The sequence below is a fragment of the Manacus vitellinus genome, unplaced genomic scaffold (genome assembly GCF_001715985.3).
Source record: "Manacus vitellinus isolate BGI_N305 unplaced genomic scaffold, ASM171598v3 scaffold_37_pilon, whole genome shotgun sequence".
NCBI lineage: Eukaryota > Metazoa > Chordata > Aves > Passeriformes > Pipridae > Manacus > Manacus vitellinus.
In genome coordinates, this window is record NW_021940517.1 from 7,333,119 (window position 1) to 7,348,453 (window position 15,335).

The window sequence follows — 15,335 nt, forward strand, 5'->3', positions numbered from 1 at the left end:
TTGATGAAAGAGGCAAGGACCTCTGCCCCAACAAAACTGTTTGCAGACTGCGTGTATTTGCTTTGATCTTTGACTTCAGTGTTTCAGACCATGCTACCGTGAATAAAACAGCTCAGGATCCAAGAGAGCCATTGCTTGCAAGTGCCTCCTGTGTACATAATACGTATAGACAAGGACATCTGCCTGTGGGATTTGGAAATAAATATACTATCAAATCCCAAATTGTAGTCTTCCTTTTCAACCGGGCAGAGAGACAGCTTCCTGGAAAGTGCTCTGAAGTCGATCAGCCTCTGACTTTAAAAGCAAAACTGGATAGTCTTCATGTTGCAGTTCATTAATGCGTCCTTCAGGTTTCCACCACAGAGGCACTACAGCCACCCTCTGGGGGGCTGAGGAAGGCTCCCTTCGCTGATGCACCTGGAGGTACCAGCTGGATGCCACAGCCTGGCATTCAGTTGTGGTTCCCCCTGGCTCTCCAGTGAAGGCTGGACAAGACCTATACAGCACAGACAGGAGACAGCCACACCTGAAGCAGATGCTACAAGAAACACTGCATCTTCCACTCTTTGTCATCTGGTCTGTAGCATGGGTGATGTTGAAGGGAGATACAAAGTTGCCATCTTTCAGATAGGCCTGAGTCACGTCTCTTGCAGCTCTACAAAAAGCTGTACTGAGTCAGAGCAAAGGTGCCTCTACGCCAGAAGCCTGCCTCCAGCAGCTGCCTGTTGTGGACACCCGGAAAAATCTATATAAATAGGAAAAGCCTATAATGATATTTCCTTATGAGACTTTCCAGCCTCCAGCAATTTGAGGCTCAAGGACTTCCTGAGATGGAAGCAATGTTTCTATAGCTAATAGTGATGTATTTTTTTTCTTCCATGAGTTTATCCTTATAAACTTTTTACATCCACAGCGTGCAAGAGCAAAGCTTTCCTTCACTAAATTATGTGTTGGGTGAACACAAATCTCTTTTTCTGCATCTTTTTCTGCACCTGCCTCATGCTAGTCTCATTGAATAACCTTTTTTCTTATGCCTTTGAAGCCCTGCAGAGTGTCTGAATCTTTACTTGACAAGCACCAGCACATTGGTGAGAGAACTGCTGAGCTCTTTCAGTGCTGCCTATCTGAAACAGCCCCATGTTGCTGTAGAGCCATGAATTGGCAGGGTTTCTCTCCCTGCATTAAAGAGAAGCCTGTCCAGGACCATAGGGTCCAGTTACACCTCTATGAAACTTCAGTTTAGAAATGATGCCACACAGCTGTGCATGGAGAGACCTGATGGCCACAGGACTGCAAGCCAAGATGCTGTGTCTGAACCTCTCCAAATCTGTGGTGTGCATACCCAGCCTGTGCAGTTTGTACAGGGCTCCTGATCAGGTCATAAATCAGATTCTTCAGAACTTGCTGTCCCTCAGTTTGGGCGTGCAAGGGGCTGAGCAGCTAGGGGAAACTGTCCCTCCATAGCCTGCTGAAACTGTGCTTGTGCCGCATCTTGAACAGCAGTACAGCAATTTCTGGACTCAAGTCCCTTCTTGTTGAGATGTTATTAGCAGCTGTATTTTCCAGGCAGTGTCAGCTTCCACTGATTTGGACTTTTTTCTAGCCTTATGCCACACTGCCATTCTACAGCTACACCTGTTGAGAAATTGATACGGTTTTGTTTGCATTTTTCTGTAAGGGGAAATTGAAGGTGTTGATGTCAGTGTGCAGGAGGGATATGCTGGATGATCATCTGCTTTATAGGTGCCCCCTGGCACCAGCCCCAACTCAACTCAGGGAAGAGGCTGCTGGTGCTGCTGGAATGGGGACCTGAAGCTGGTAAAGGGGCTACCATCTTGCTCATCAGGCAGCAGCAGAGCTTGGCACACAGCTTGCATCTTAACTGCAGTGCCAGAATCTCTGGTAGGGAACAGGAAAGGTGAGAAGAGGCCTTTGCTTTTGGATGTGTAAACAGCTGCAGCCTGTGAATGAGGCTTAAAACACTGGTATGACCCTGGGAGAGGGGACAGTTGGCTGGCACTTAACTCAGCTGTGTGTCAAAATAAACTAACATACCAGTCTTCTTAGGAGCATCACCATGACTATGCAGACAAAAGGCATGTGGTCTAAGCAGGGTGTCCCTCGCACCACTGCAGAGCCAGGAAGCATGAGCATGGCAGAAAGCTCTTTTCACCCCAGAATTACCACCCAGGGAGGCTGAAGGCATCTGGCAGCACAATCCCAGAGAAGTCAGGGGTCTCTTGCTGACCCTGTTAAATCAGGGCAGCCTGTCCCCTGCCTTCATGAATGCTTCTTCCATTTGGGAGATCCCCTTCAGGCATTGCGGTGTGCCTAGCTGGCTAAATAAACCTTCTGCTCTGAAATGACACATCTAGACTGGAAAGTAGTTGCATGAGTTTTATTCCTGTGTTTATTTCTAACACCTTTTTTCTCCAAAACTTCAACAGGATTTGAAGCCTTTCCTGCAAGCTCCAGGGAATAACTTACTTGTGTATTATTGTCATGCACAGGCTGCAGGGACCCACTGATGGTGAGGCACAGTGACAGAGATTAAATCCCTGCTTCAGCTCAGTCAGAGACACTGAGCCCTCTGGTCTGGCCTGCTGCACACTCCCAGAACAGCCACTCCTTCCAGCTCTGTCTGCAGCTTCCCTGCAGCCAGACAAACCACTAGGGCAGGCAGCATTTGCTCCCTGGGTATCAGCCGGGGCTTGCTATTATTTTTCTACATAAGCAGATGATGCAGAAGTACAGAAGTACATTTAAAGCTACATGCCTGTTTTCCATTGTGGGGGTTGTTCAGTAACACTTTCTTGCTTTCTCTCTTTGTCTCCAACCAGATCGTGGCTGCTATATTTGCTATTGCAGGGATAGTTATGATGACATATGCCGATGGGTTTCACAGCCACTCAGTTATTGGGATAGCCCTCGTGGTGGGTTCTGCCTCAATGTCTGCTCTCTACAAGGTAAGTACACCTGGGTCTTTCCCCCCTAGAAAGATGCCTGTCACCCTCGTCACTCACTTTAACTGTTCCTGTCATACTTGCAAACCTCCGTGCAGTTCAGTGCCATATGCCCTTCTTTGAGAGCTTTGCCATGCAACGCTGCATTCGGGTGTTCCCTTGTTTTGATGTCTGCCCTCACTTAGGATAAAAACTCCTAATTCCTGGGTATAATCTTCTCCAGTGTCCACAGGAGGGTTTACAGATGTCCCATATTCTTGAAAAATGAGGCTGCTTTTCTATAGGTGCTGGATTTAATCACTCACTCTGCAGAGATTTAGCTTCTTTTTCAAGTCACTTTGTTACTTCCCCTTGCCAGTCCTCCTTCAGTGGCATATGGAGCCTGCTTTGGGCTTGCTTGGTATTGCTTATCATGGAAATAATCACATGCCTAAAGTCCAAAGCACATGCCTATGAATCAAGACCTCATCCATACCAGCCAGATGAGCGGCACTATGTGTAAGATGACATGCAGCCTTCTTTGCAGGGCAGACCATTTCATTCAGCCTGAGAGGCATTTGTGTCTGTGCTGCTCATGGCACTCAGAGTCACAGTCCACACTGAGAAATAAGCATTTGTAGGGTGTGGTTCACCCACTCTGGCTCAGATGTGTAGACTAGAAGGAGGTATAGACATCTCCATCTGGTCTAATGAATTGCACCGTACCATTCATCCAACAGAAATTGGGCAGGAAAGCCCTGCAGCCATAATAGAGGCAGTCCAGGGAGACTAACCAAACTGAGAAGCACCTGCCAGGGCCCCTCAGCACAGTACTGCATTGCCTTCTGCTCACTTTTTCAGATCAGATGATGTCTTACATCAGGAAGGTCATGAAGTTTTGTACAGCTCTTTCCTCTAAAATAACATTCCCTTGCAAGACCAGAAATGTGACCCTCCAGACCCAAAGAAATGCCATGGCTCTGGAATCATCTGCAGTCAGGCAGAGTTATTCAAGGCTAGAGTCTAGCTCTGCCCCCTCTCCCATGACACTGCTGCTCCTTGCAGGGATGGGGGTCTCAGGGCTGCTCCACCAGGGCCCATGTACAAGGAGGTGGTGGTGGCAGTGCTGGCAGGGTGTTACTCTGCAGTGCACCTTGCATGCCAGGACAGATGGAGCTGAGCAGCTTGTTGTGCAATGCATGCCACTGCCACTGCTGCTGCCACTCTGCTTTTCCTTTCCACAGTCTGGCTCAGTTTCCATGAGTTGTGCGTGCCAAAGAGGCAGGCAGATCTGCAGGCAGACAGGTTGTGCCCCGTCCAGCAGAGCCACCTTGACCAGCTCTGTTACCCAGGCACAGACACTTCAGTCTGCTGTGCCAGCTCTCTGCCCTGCCAGGGGCAACATGCTGTTCTCAGGTGGCAAATGAGTGGCTTTTGGGACATTTTGCTCCCTTATGCAGAACAGCAACACAGCTGCACTGGCCAGTGATGGCTGTGAGGTGATGGGAGTGGGCAGAGCCCTGTGAGCAGGCAGCCCTGCAGACTTGCCTGCTCTGGGTAGACAAAGGAGAGAGAGCTGACGCAGGCCGGGGGGCTGCCATTCCAGCACAAACCAGTAAGTCAGAGCCCATTGGCTGTCCTGGTTTGCAGCCAGTGGCAGAGAAAATTGTACTGACAGCCCATGGTGTCCAACAGATCCTCTGCAGATGTGTGGTGAAAAACTGATGTAGACTCCAGACAAGACCTGTCCACAGGCACTCCCCAAATGGGCCAATCGCATCCTTCATTTCTGCTGTCTTTTTCCTTCTCCCACTAACAAACCAAAGCTTTTAAATCCCTCCCTGCAGTCTCATTAGCCAGGCTGCATCTGTGCTCTGGACTGAGGCGCTGCTGCTACACTGTCTTCTGGGGATGAGTTCCCAGGGAGAAGGTGCAAGGACAGCCAGACAGTATGGACTGCACTTGCTCACCACCATAGCACTCCCCAGGTGGCAGCCCAAGGCCTGGACCAGTGATGCGGGGAGGTCATTGCTTCCTCTCCTCCTCCCGCCCTGCTCCACCAAGTATTCTGTTTTTAATGTCAAGTTTTCTGGAGGTGCAGAAAAAAGAGTAAAGGGTCTAAGCTAGGGTTAGTGACCTTTCCTTTCATGACATGCAGAGACAAAACTGCTGAGTCCCCTTCCTGCATGGACTCAATTGGCACCTGCCCCTGCCTGTGTTCCAAGAGGTGGCAGGAGGGAGAGGGCTGGGCCACACAAGCTGCTCTCCAGAGTTGCACGAGCATCCGTCTCAAGTGTCCAGCAAGTATCACTGCATAGGTGTGGGCTGACACTGCTTGGGACCCAGCTTCTTGGGCCCAGTTATTGCCCATTAGGCCAGGATGCTTGGTTCCACTGGAGCCAGGAGAGAACGCCAGCCTTCCAGGGATGCACTGCAAGAGAGTTAAAACCGTGTATTTTCCTCTTGTAGGTTTTATTCAAACTTCTTTTGGGCAGTGCTAAATTTGGAGAAGCTGCCTTATTCCTGTCTGTGTTAGCTGTCTTCAACATCCTCTTCGTTACCTGTATTCCTGTCATCCTTTATTTTACCAAAGTGGAGTACTGGAGCTCTTTTGACATCGTTCCTTGGGGAAACCTCTGCGGATTTTCAATTCTCTTATTGAGTGAGTATATGGGGGGCTCTCACAGTGATTAGGGTGGAGGAGAGTGCCACAAATTGACCACTGGTGGAAGCTGCAGACCTCTCACATACTGGAGCTGTTTTCACTTCTTCTCGACATAATTACTAGCTTAAGATATCCTGAGAGGGTCCATTCCTAGGGGCAATGTATACCTCACTTCTGCTATTATTACGAAGCCAAAATACTGTGGTTTTCATTAGAAGGTGCAGGACTAAACTGTAAGGCTTGTCCTAACTCCTACTTGTGAACTCTGCATTACAGAGACAGGTGACACTTGCCTGGGCTGCAGCAGGAAGCAGCCCTCCTGGTGGGGCATTATGTTGGGCTCATCAGCATCCCCAGAGCAAGGAGGTTAGGCCAGACCAGTCAAGGTCAGACTCCAGTGCCTCTGATGCCTGTAGTAATAGATAATTTCTACTCCTAAAGAGAGGGAAACTTTTGAAAATGTAGTATTGCATAGTGCTGGTGGAAATTTGGTAGGTGGCACTCTTCTCTTCTGCTGCTGCTGTTGTGCCACCAAAGGAACCCAGCTGGGGAGGGATTCCAAATCTAAGCTTTAATGGTTAATGGTTATCAGAAGTGTGATGTTGTTCACTGTTGAACTAGATGAGATGACTTGCTGCCACAGCTGGTCCCTAAACTGCATGATGGAATCACATCTCCTAAAATAATAATTTCTACTGGAAATAGCTCTTCTCTATCCCTATCTTCAGTCCGAGCTCCTTTTACCCTGAACAATCAAAATTACTAACTCCAGAAGTACCTCCAGGTTACTTATCAGTGGACTCAATGGAAGGTGTCTGTAAGCAAGTAGTACAGAACTTGGCAGGTGATCACTGGGGTGTGCAATATATGGGTACTGCTAGAAGAGAGTCAGAGCCCGAGCTCAGTATTGGCAAGGCCTTCCTGACTCTGGTAAAGCCAATCACCTTAAAACAAGAGTGAATTTGGTCCAAAGCAATTATTAATTTGTCATAAGATACTTGATGAAGAGTGTGTGGTATTACAATGGAGTGATATTATAATCATTCCATTGTAATGATATTATAATGATATTATAATTTCATTGTATGAAATTATATTTAGCAAGTTCCTGCCTGGAAGAGGGTTAGATTTACAGCATCTTCCACCTGCAGCTGGGGGCAGTTTTTCTACAAAAAAGAACAGAAGCTACTGTTTGGCTGAAACTCCCAGATGAAGAGTATTTAGTCTTTCAGCAGGGCAAAGTGGATCAGTGGATCAGCACAGAGAGTGGGAATTACTGCACATAACACTGAGAGGCAGGCTGTACAAAACCTCCCCCTGATCCTGCCACTGCACTCCAGTGGGATACAGAGTTCCCCATAAACAGCAATGTCTCAGGCAGGTGGACATCCAGCACACAGACCTCTGTCCTCTGGTATCTTCCAGGAATAACAACAGAAGTTAATGTATCTTCTATTTGAACAACAAGCAGAGAGAGTAATAAAGCATAAATGCTTCAAGTAACATTCCTTCTGCCTAATTTCACTGTACCAAAAGGTGTTTTTCTTTCCTTCTTCAGCATTCAATATTCTACTAAATTTTGGGATTGCTATTACCTACCCCACCTTGATTTCTCTTGGAATTGTACTGAGTGTCCCAGTGAACGCAGGTAATAATTTCTTTCTTTTGCATCTCAATGTATACATTAAATCTTTGGCCTTTCAAATACACAGCAGGGATAAAAGCAAATAGTTTTATTAAACATGTTGTGCATCTTCTCTCAAAGACTTACAGAGATGACACTGATTAAAAATTTATTCTTTAGGTGTTAAATATGTATTGCATAATACTACATGAAGATTCATAACCCCTAGAACTGTTTTGTAAGTTACTGTCTGAAGAAGCCTATGTACTGGAAAACAAAGTAGATTTGAAGTCATTCATCCCTGAGCTAAGATGAAAACTCATGGATGAAGCAGAAATCAATTTTTAATTATTTCTTCAAGGCAGGCTTAACACTAAATCAAAATAAATAAAAATGCTTAATTTTAGAGCAGATAGGTACTAGTAATTCTGCTTGCCTTGTAAATAACATGGCAGGTGTTTATCAAGAGCACTAGACAATTCAATTTTGGGCATAGACTGGTATGTTTCTCCAACACTTTTCTGAAATTTAGTGAAAGTCAAGAGATGGCAGAGTCCAAGACGACTGGGCAGAGGAGTGCAGAGGCAACCCCAACCCAAAACAGAGCCACCGCTCCTAAAACCCAGCATGCTGAACTGGTGCCACAGTGCAATTGGCAGCTCCCACTATATGCACGCAGAGCTGGGCACTGCTTTGGCAGAGTTGGGTACCAAATGGTGTGCACGGCTCAGCCTGTGCAGGGTTTGTTACTCAGCAGGGCAGTCAGGGTGAGAAGAAAAATTTGCACAAAGAGGCTGCTGTACTGGGGAAGGGAAAGGCCCCTTTCTCTGCATACCTGGACCTCAGGGGGAGTTCCTGTGCTGTTCAAGGCAGGAATGTACCCTGCTGTGTGCTAATCCAGCAGGAAGGATAGTGCCCCTGCTATCATTGCCTCCATGGTCATGTTATCCTGCCATAGCCAGCCCTCAGAGCTGGGGAGGTGAGGGGGCGGGAAGGAGATACTGCCCTAATGCCTTTTCTCATGTAATAACACCCATTCAATGTCCCACACAGTTGTTGATCACTACACGAGTGAAATTGTCTTCAACAGTGTCCGAGTAATTGCCATCATCATTATTGGCCTGGGCTTCCTTCTGTTGCTCTTGCCAGAGGAGTGGGACGTCTGGGTAATAAAGCTCCTCACGCGTCTCAAAGTCCGGAAGAAGGAAGAAATTCCCGAAGGGAATGGAGACATTGCTTCAGGACTGCCTAACAAAAGCCGGAGAACTCGCCCCTCCATGTCATCCTTTGCTCATTAAATGCTCTTTTTACCAAAACTTTGTGGTTAACCTTATATATGATGATGCAAAGGTCTTTTCTTGGGAAGAAGCACACCTGTCCAACACGGTGTACATACCTGTACAGTTTTGATATGATCACCATCTAAAGCATCAAGTCTCGGCATGTCCAGTTTGCTTGTATTTTTTTCACATCAAACCTTTCACTTAAGTAGTACACTGAAAAAAACTGCAAACCAAGAACCTCTCTTCTCTTTTTAAATGAATGTAATATATAGTCAAAATATATTTGCATAGGTTATTTTAAAGAATGACTTTCATGAAAAGCAGGGCAGACATTTTGAACATTAGGTACTGAATGATGCATTGCACACTGTGATTTAAAAGAAACAAATGCTATGCTACATCACACGTTTATTTTTGACCAGAGCTGTACTTTGAAAGTTTTCAAGGAACAAAAAAAGGAATCTTTTCAGGGACGGGAAGATGGGGGAAAGAGTGGAAGTTAGATTTAGAAATCACTCTATGTAGATGAGCGCATGTTGCGCTGCAAACAGGGAAAATTCAAGCGCTAAAAATGCTTGCACTAAAGCACTAGAGAGAAAGCAGTCTAGAGCCCAAATCTCCTTATTCTGCATATGACTGTAGTCCACGTTTAAAATCATGCAAGAGAAATCCAGTGCCTTCTACAGAACTCTTGTCTTTATCCACACAGAACCAGGTCCTGCTGCGAGGCACTTGCAATGGCAGGGCTCAGGTTTGCGGCCCCAGGGGACCCGAAATTCCCACTGACATCAGGACGTGCCTCCCACACACGCCATGGCTTCTGTGGGAACACAGGGTCCAGGGGACTGAAAGTTTGAGTGCAGGAGACCTGGTTCTCTCCTCACTTCACAGGTTTTACCCCTGTGTGGAGCTGCGCTTGATTAATGCCAATGTGAGGAAGGGGAAGTCTGGGTCATGTGTGGGACAATCTGACAGAAAATGATCAAAGGGACTGGCAAGAGTGTGGTTGCTGATGTACAGTCTGAGAGCATGGACTAAGGGGGTGAATCGCCAGTTGCTTTTACTCCATAATTGTGAGTGTTAAGAGTTAAAAATGTAAGATATTTACATCAAATGTAACACTTTTTATGAAACTTGTAAGCACCAGGATGTTTACTTGCGCGATTTTGGTTCGCCATTAAATTTCTATCTGTGATAGATCACATGCTATGTAAAAACAGGGGGAAAAAAGGTTATAGTTTACTATTTTTGAAGTTTACATTGTTGCATACAAAATTAAAAGTGTTCTTTTGAACTGCTGCCATAGCCTAAGGTCCCTGCTGCCATTGAGGTCCTCTTTTTCTCAGGCGGGGGTGGCATCCACTTCAAAACATTTTAGCAAATCAACTTCAGATTCCATTATCTGTTTGGCAAAGCTAAATAATAAAAGATTTTAAACTCAACCTCGGTCAGTGCTATCCGTTTCCTTCTCTTGATTGCACCTTTACTGCAGTTTGACTGTGGGTAGTATTTAGCCAAAGTGATCAGAAGCTCAAACTAATGTTTCTGAAAACAATAAACCTCATAATTTTATTTTTCTACCTGAAACCCTACTAGAGGGACAAGATATTTGCACAAGATCATTTTAAAGAAGGTGGCAATCAGTATTTCTCCCTGTACATTACAGATAAACTAGGATACAACCAACTTCTTGATAGTGAAGAGTGGAACTTATAAGCAGAGTTATAGTTCTGGAAAAGACTTAAACAAGGGAGGTTGTGGAGCTCATAAGAGCAGTGTATTTAAGAACCTGTTATATGCAATTTCTCTGCAATGATCTAGAGACATTTCTTTAATCCTACTGCTGAACTAGATGATCTTTCAGAAGAGAACTCAAATGAGTTTTCCAGATCATCATTCCCAGGTTTCCCTCCAGTTCTAGATTCAGTCCACATAACATCTCAGCGTAGCCATCAGTGCATTGATTAGGAACAACAGCAAGCAACCTGCAGAGCATCTTTCACCCAAATGAAGAGAACTAAAGTAGATGTGCTTTAACAGAGCATATATCTACTATAAATTGAGAATTTTTCTGATGAGTGACAACAGTAAACTTAGAGCCCCTCACCACGTATCTTAGACTTTTTTACCATGTCCTTTACCTCATGTCTATTAATGCTGAATGCCACCAGTTATTTTGCTGCTTGGCTACATGACAGTGACAGATCCTCTCTCAGTGGTAACTCTGCACTCTCTTGAAACAGTAAAAAAGTATGATCAGTAAATGGGTTTTTTTGACCAGTCTTTAGATTGCACAGCTCCTTTGGTAATCTCTCTCCTTTTGAACAGCAATAATTTATTCCTGCTGTTTCTTGCCTCACTAACCAGTTATTAATCCACAAGAAAACCTCTTGTCATCCACAGTAGCTTCATTTATTTGGTAAAAAGCATCATTAGAAAATCTAAGTGCAGTCCTTCCTAATCTCTCAAAATAAAGGGCCAAGACAAGTCTGCAGTAAGCCCTCCATCCTTCAGACTACTTTTAACATGAAAGGACAAGACTACTGAAAGACTGAGACTTTGCCTTTGCTTAGGGAGAGCTGCCTTGGCTAACTTCCACGGAATATTTACACCAAACTCCAAGTTCTGCACATCCCCCAACTGACCCAGACACTTAAAAGATCCTTAAAGGATTTTTTAAAGAATCCTATAATCAAGATTAAAACCTGGACTCCAGTGAGGTCAGTATTCCCACCATCACCTGTTTTTCCAAAATGCTCCGTTTTCTGTTTTCTTCCTTCCTAGCAATTGAACAAAAATGGAACTCTGTCATGAAAAACAAGTGCCTATTATTAATGTAAATTACTTCACCTTAAAAGAATCCTAAAACTTCAGTTGTTGAGCTTTTTCATCATCATGATCACCACTCCTCTAGGTAGTCTAGTGATTTTCAGACTGCACTCCACACAGTACTCCACCGATGTCCATGAGAAGTAAAAAAAAAACAAGCAAGCCTTTGCTCAGCAGGCTTCAAATCACTAAGCAGTCTGGAGAAGGTGAAAATCACCATTCTGTCTATTCTTTCTCCTCTGTCTCCATACCAGCCTGCACAGATGGCTTACCTCCTAGTCAAATCCCCTCCTGCACTACCTGATGATTGCACACGTGCAGCCCACTGACACACACAAAGCTACCACAGAAAGCTGGAGTAGTCTTTTCCTCTGTCCCTCCCCCAGTGTCCCAAGGCAAGTACTTCATCCTCTATGTTCATGTCACACTGGCACTCCCTAGTGTGGGGATACTCGTCACAACACCCAGCAAAGTAAGCATTTTGAAGAAATCAAGGTGAAAGCCCCAGCACACATTTAGTTAAAATTAAAAAAAAAAAAAAAAGAACAAAAAAAAAAAAGAACAAAATCACATGAATATTCACATTTTCTTAAGGATTTAGAAAATTTATTTGCTAAGACCACCAAACAAAAGCTACCATTTTCTTTCTCATTGTACACTTCTCCTTCTTTATTCATACATACACATAAATTTTTGCTAACTCATCTGAAGTTTCAGCATGTTATTGTTAAAAAGAAACTCACAAAAGTAAAACTCAGAGTGAAGTCTATGAAATAATGAAGAGGAGTGCTTTGCATAAGGCCATACAAAGTACAGTATATATTTCTTAAATATTTCCAATCTAGAGGTGATTATTGTGTGCACTTCATTGGGCTTCTTTGCTTAATTTACTCCCTTTTTAATAATAAAACTAGGTACAATCAATCGCTGTGATGATTTTGCTTTTTTAAAATTATTTTTTTTCACCAAGCATAGCAAGGAACACTGTAATGCCAAAGGAGTCAGAGTTACATCCTTAATGGACATTTGAGAAGGAAAGGAGGAAGGAGAAAGAGGGAAAGAGGCAAAGAATCTTAACTTATGGTTCTCTTGAACTACGTATTTTAAAAGTTTTTTAAAAAAATCCCTTGGTGTTCTGTAACAGAAGAAAATGTCCCACACTACCTTAGGTAAGTCTTTGTTATTATTTGCAGCAAAATAAATAGTTATACACAAGGCTATATTGCTTAAAGAACTCATTTTTAAATCCAGTTCCTTGAACATCTATTATGGACAATTAGACTATTTCAATAAAAGAAAAACAAATCAGCTGAGCTCCTGGTATAAGCACAAAGCTGAACATAGCTACAGTACATCAAGGATTGGTAGGGAAACCTGTGCTAATTGCTTCCAAAGTGAAAGGAGAAATCATCAGGGTTGCCAATCAAGAATCTGCTGGGCAAATTTCAATTAAATATGGGGTAAGTAAGGAAGTAAGGCTGTAGGTGAGGAGTGATCTGTTAGACATTACTGGAAGGCAAAGCACACACAGCGTCATTTCACAATTAGCAAGGACAGGCACAAAAGAATCTACGAGCTGAACCACTGTATAAATTCCACATGATTCACTTTAACTGCATTTCTGGCAAGAGCTTCAGTGGGAAACAGGCATCTATTTCTTTAACATCTATCTCACTAACTGCTAAATGGAAATATAATTCAAAAGCTTCAACTGTGGCAACTAGCACACCTAACAAATCTGGAATTTTTTCAGCCTCTCTTCTTTCTAGAACATTAGCCTCTGCCTAGTTATGATAAATGTCCCATTCATTACTTCCTGGGCTCATTTACCAAAAGTAAAAGACTAAAGATAAATAGTTAGAATTGGCTAATTAACAACAAAAAACCCCCACCTCCTTATGATGGCAGTTTAACCAAATGGAAATAATGCCATTAAAAATGTATTAGATAAATCTGTGTATTTTTCTATTCATACATTTTCTAAAACCAGATCACTAAATTCCCATAATATCCATTACACAGAGTTACTTACGATTGTCTCCAGTGAGTACTTCTCAGGCCACAGGTCATTAAAGAATAAACTATTTATCACAAATATCCCAGATGTGCTATTTGGGCTTTGTGATTAATTATATATAATTATATTATCCCTTCTGTTTTGTGAATGCAGTAACTAAACAATTTTATACGCACCATAAATTTTGAAATCTAAACCACAACTGACATTTCCTACTATTATATTCCATTATCACATGATTCAGTCTTGAGATTTAATATTAATTTTCTTTTCAATATTCATGCCTGTAAAAGCTTGCTTCACAAAATCCTGAGTGCAAAAGGGTCCTAAGTAAGCTGTAATATAAATTTACATCAATATTAATTCTTTTCAACATAAAAACATAATAGAAATTCTATTTTTGCAGTAACTTCCAATCACCTTAAAACCCTTGTTCTATTAGAAATTAAATGGCTGTATTTCTTGCATCTCTTACCTACCATAGTGCAGCAAACAGAACATGGTTAAGCAAATGGCCAGGGAAGAGAGCATAAACAGTGTTATATACCATACATCTTACAGCAGCAGTCAGATTAACACTTCTCAAAAAAAAGTATCCCTTCCAAGAGTTTGGTTAGGAATTTTGACAACAAAATTCCCTCCAGATCTGGCTGGTTTATAAGGGAGCTCTGCTGAAGAAGTTCAAATCCTTGGCCTTCTCTTAAAATAGCTTTCATATATCAAGAGGAGTGAGCCACCTGCAAGGAGAACCAGGAAAGGATGCCCTCCACCAGCAGCCAGTACCATGATCACATGCTGAGGAAGAAATGCAGCTCGAGGGAGGTCGACAGCTACACCCACTCCTCGAATGGGCTGCCTCACACACCAGACAGAGCATCAGCTATTGGCAAACTACTAGTAAAGCTGCCGGATGGTCGTGGACCTGTCAGGAAAAACTCCCTGTAAAGCTGACAGGCGGTCTGGGAGCTGCCAGGGGCTCAGCAACTCTCAGAGTCAGGCCCTTCCCAGCTGCCAAAATATCACCCCTCCCAAAACTGCACAGCATTACTATGGGAACAGGCACCATGGCTTTCAAAACTGTTCCACATATCCAGGAGGCTGATGCTTAAAAGGAAACTACCAATTCTTTGGCTTACAGGCTGCCAGAAGGAAATGCCACCAAATCCCAGATGAAATAACGAAACAGAGTTTGCTCCCTGATGCTCTGTACCAGCACTGTAGGTTTGGACCTGAGGCTGCTGCTGGGCTGAGGCCACCGAGTGCCCACCTGACCACCCCCAGGCTTCTGCTGTTGTTTTACCATCCGTGACTATAGGTACATTTTTCTTCCACCAGGGTAAACTAGTTTTTGTTTTTATTATCATCTTGACTCAGCAACTGAGTCCATTCCGAGAAACCTTTCCAGAGTAATTTGTGTAAGAAGCGTACTGAATGAAATCAATGGACCAGCTCTCAGGAGAGAATCATCCTGTAAGGTAAACTGTCAAAAATGCATGATGTGTACATGCTATCATTATCAGCCTTCCATCCAGTCACTACCTTACTGTTTTGGTATTTAAACTGTAAGAAATTTACAGCGCCGTAAGTGCTCTCAGATTTTTTTTTCCTAATTCATTGAATTAGCAAACCTGAAGCAGTTCAGACTGCGTGTCATTACTGTTTACTTGAGTTCCAACTCCTAGGGTTTTATAAACACCAAATGTAAACCGGTCCTGGCCTCAAACATTTTACGCAACGATATTATCCAACTGGCTTTCCTATGTCTCAGAAAGAAAGCAGAGACACTTCATTTCTTTGAACAAATTATCCACTAAGGCACCGCACAGAATTCATTAGAAGAAAAATAGTTGTTTATTGTGTGCTAGAGAACAGAGGATAATACCGGAAAGAAATTAAGCACAGAAAAGCATCCCAGGAAAGTGACACTTCCAAATATCTTTTGCGTCCCTGTCGGGCCCGGGACGACACGCCCACT

General features: G+C 43.6%; 1 protein-coding gene across 1 annotated transcript in view; it reads left to right on the forward strand.

Annotated features, from left to right (window-relative positions):
- Positions 1–9,956, forward strand: part of SLC35F3 (solute carrier family 35 member F3) — a 60,142-nt gene extending 50,186 nt beyond the window's left edge. Inside the window, exons 4-7 of the mRNA XM_029961605.1 lie at positions 2,841–2,966; positions 5,412–5,604; positions 7,166–7,255; positions 8,285–9,956. Coding sequence (XP_029817465.1) covers positions 2,841–2,966; positions 5,412–5,604; positions 7,166–7,255; positions 8,285–8,529 — 654 coding nt within the window. The 3' untranslated portion in view covers positions 8,530–9,956. The remainder of the gene's footprint in view (positions 1–2,840; positions 2,967–5,411; positions 5,605–7,165; positions 7,256–8,284) is intronic.
- Positions 9,957–15,335: the final 5,379 nt, after the last annotated feature.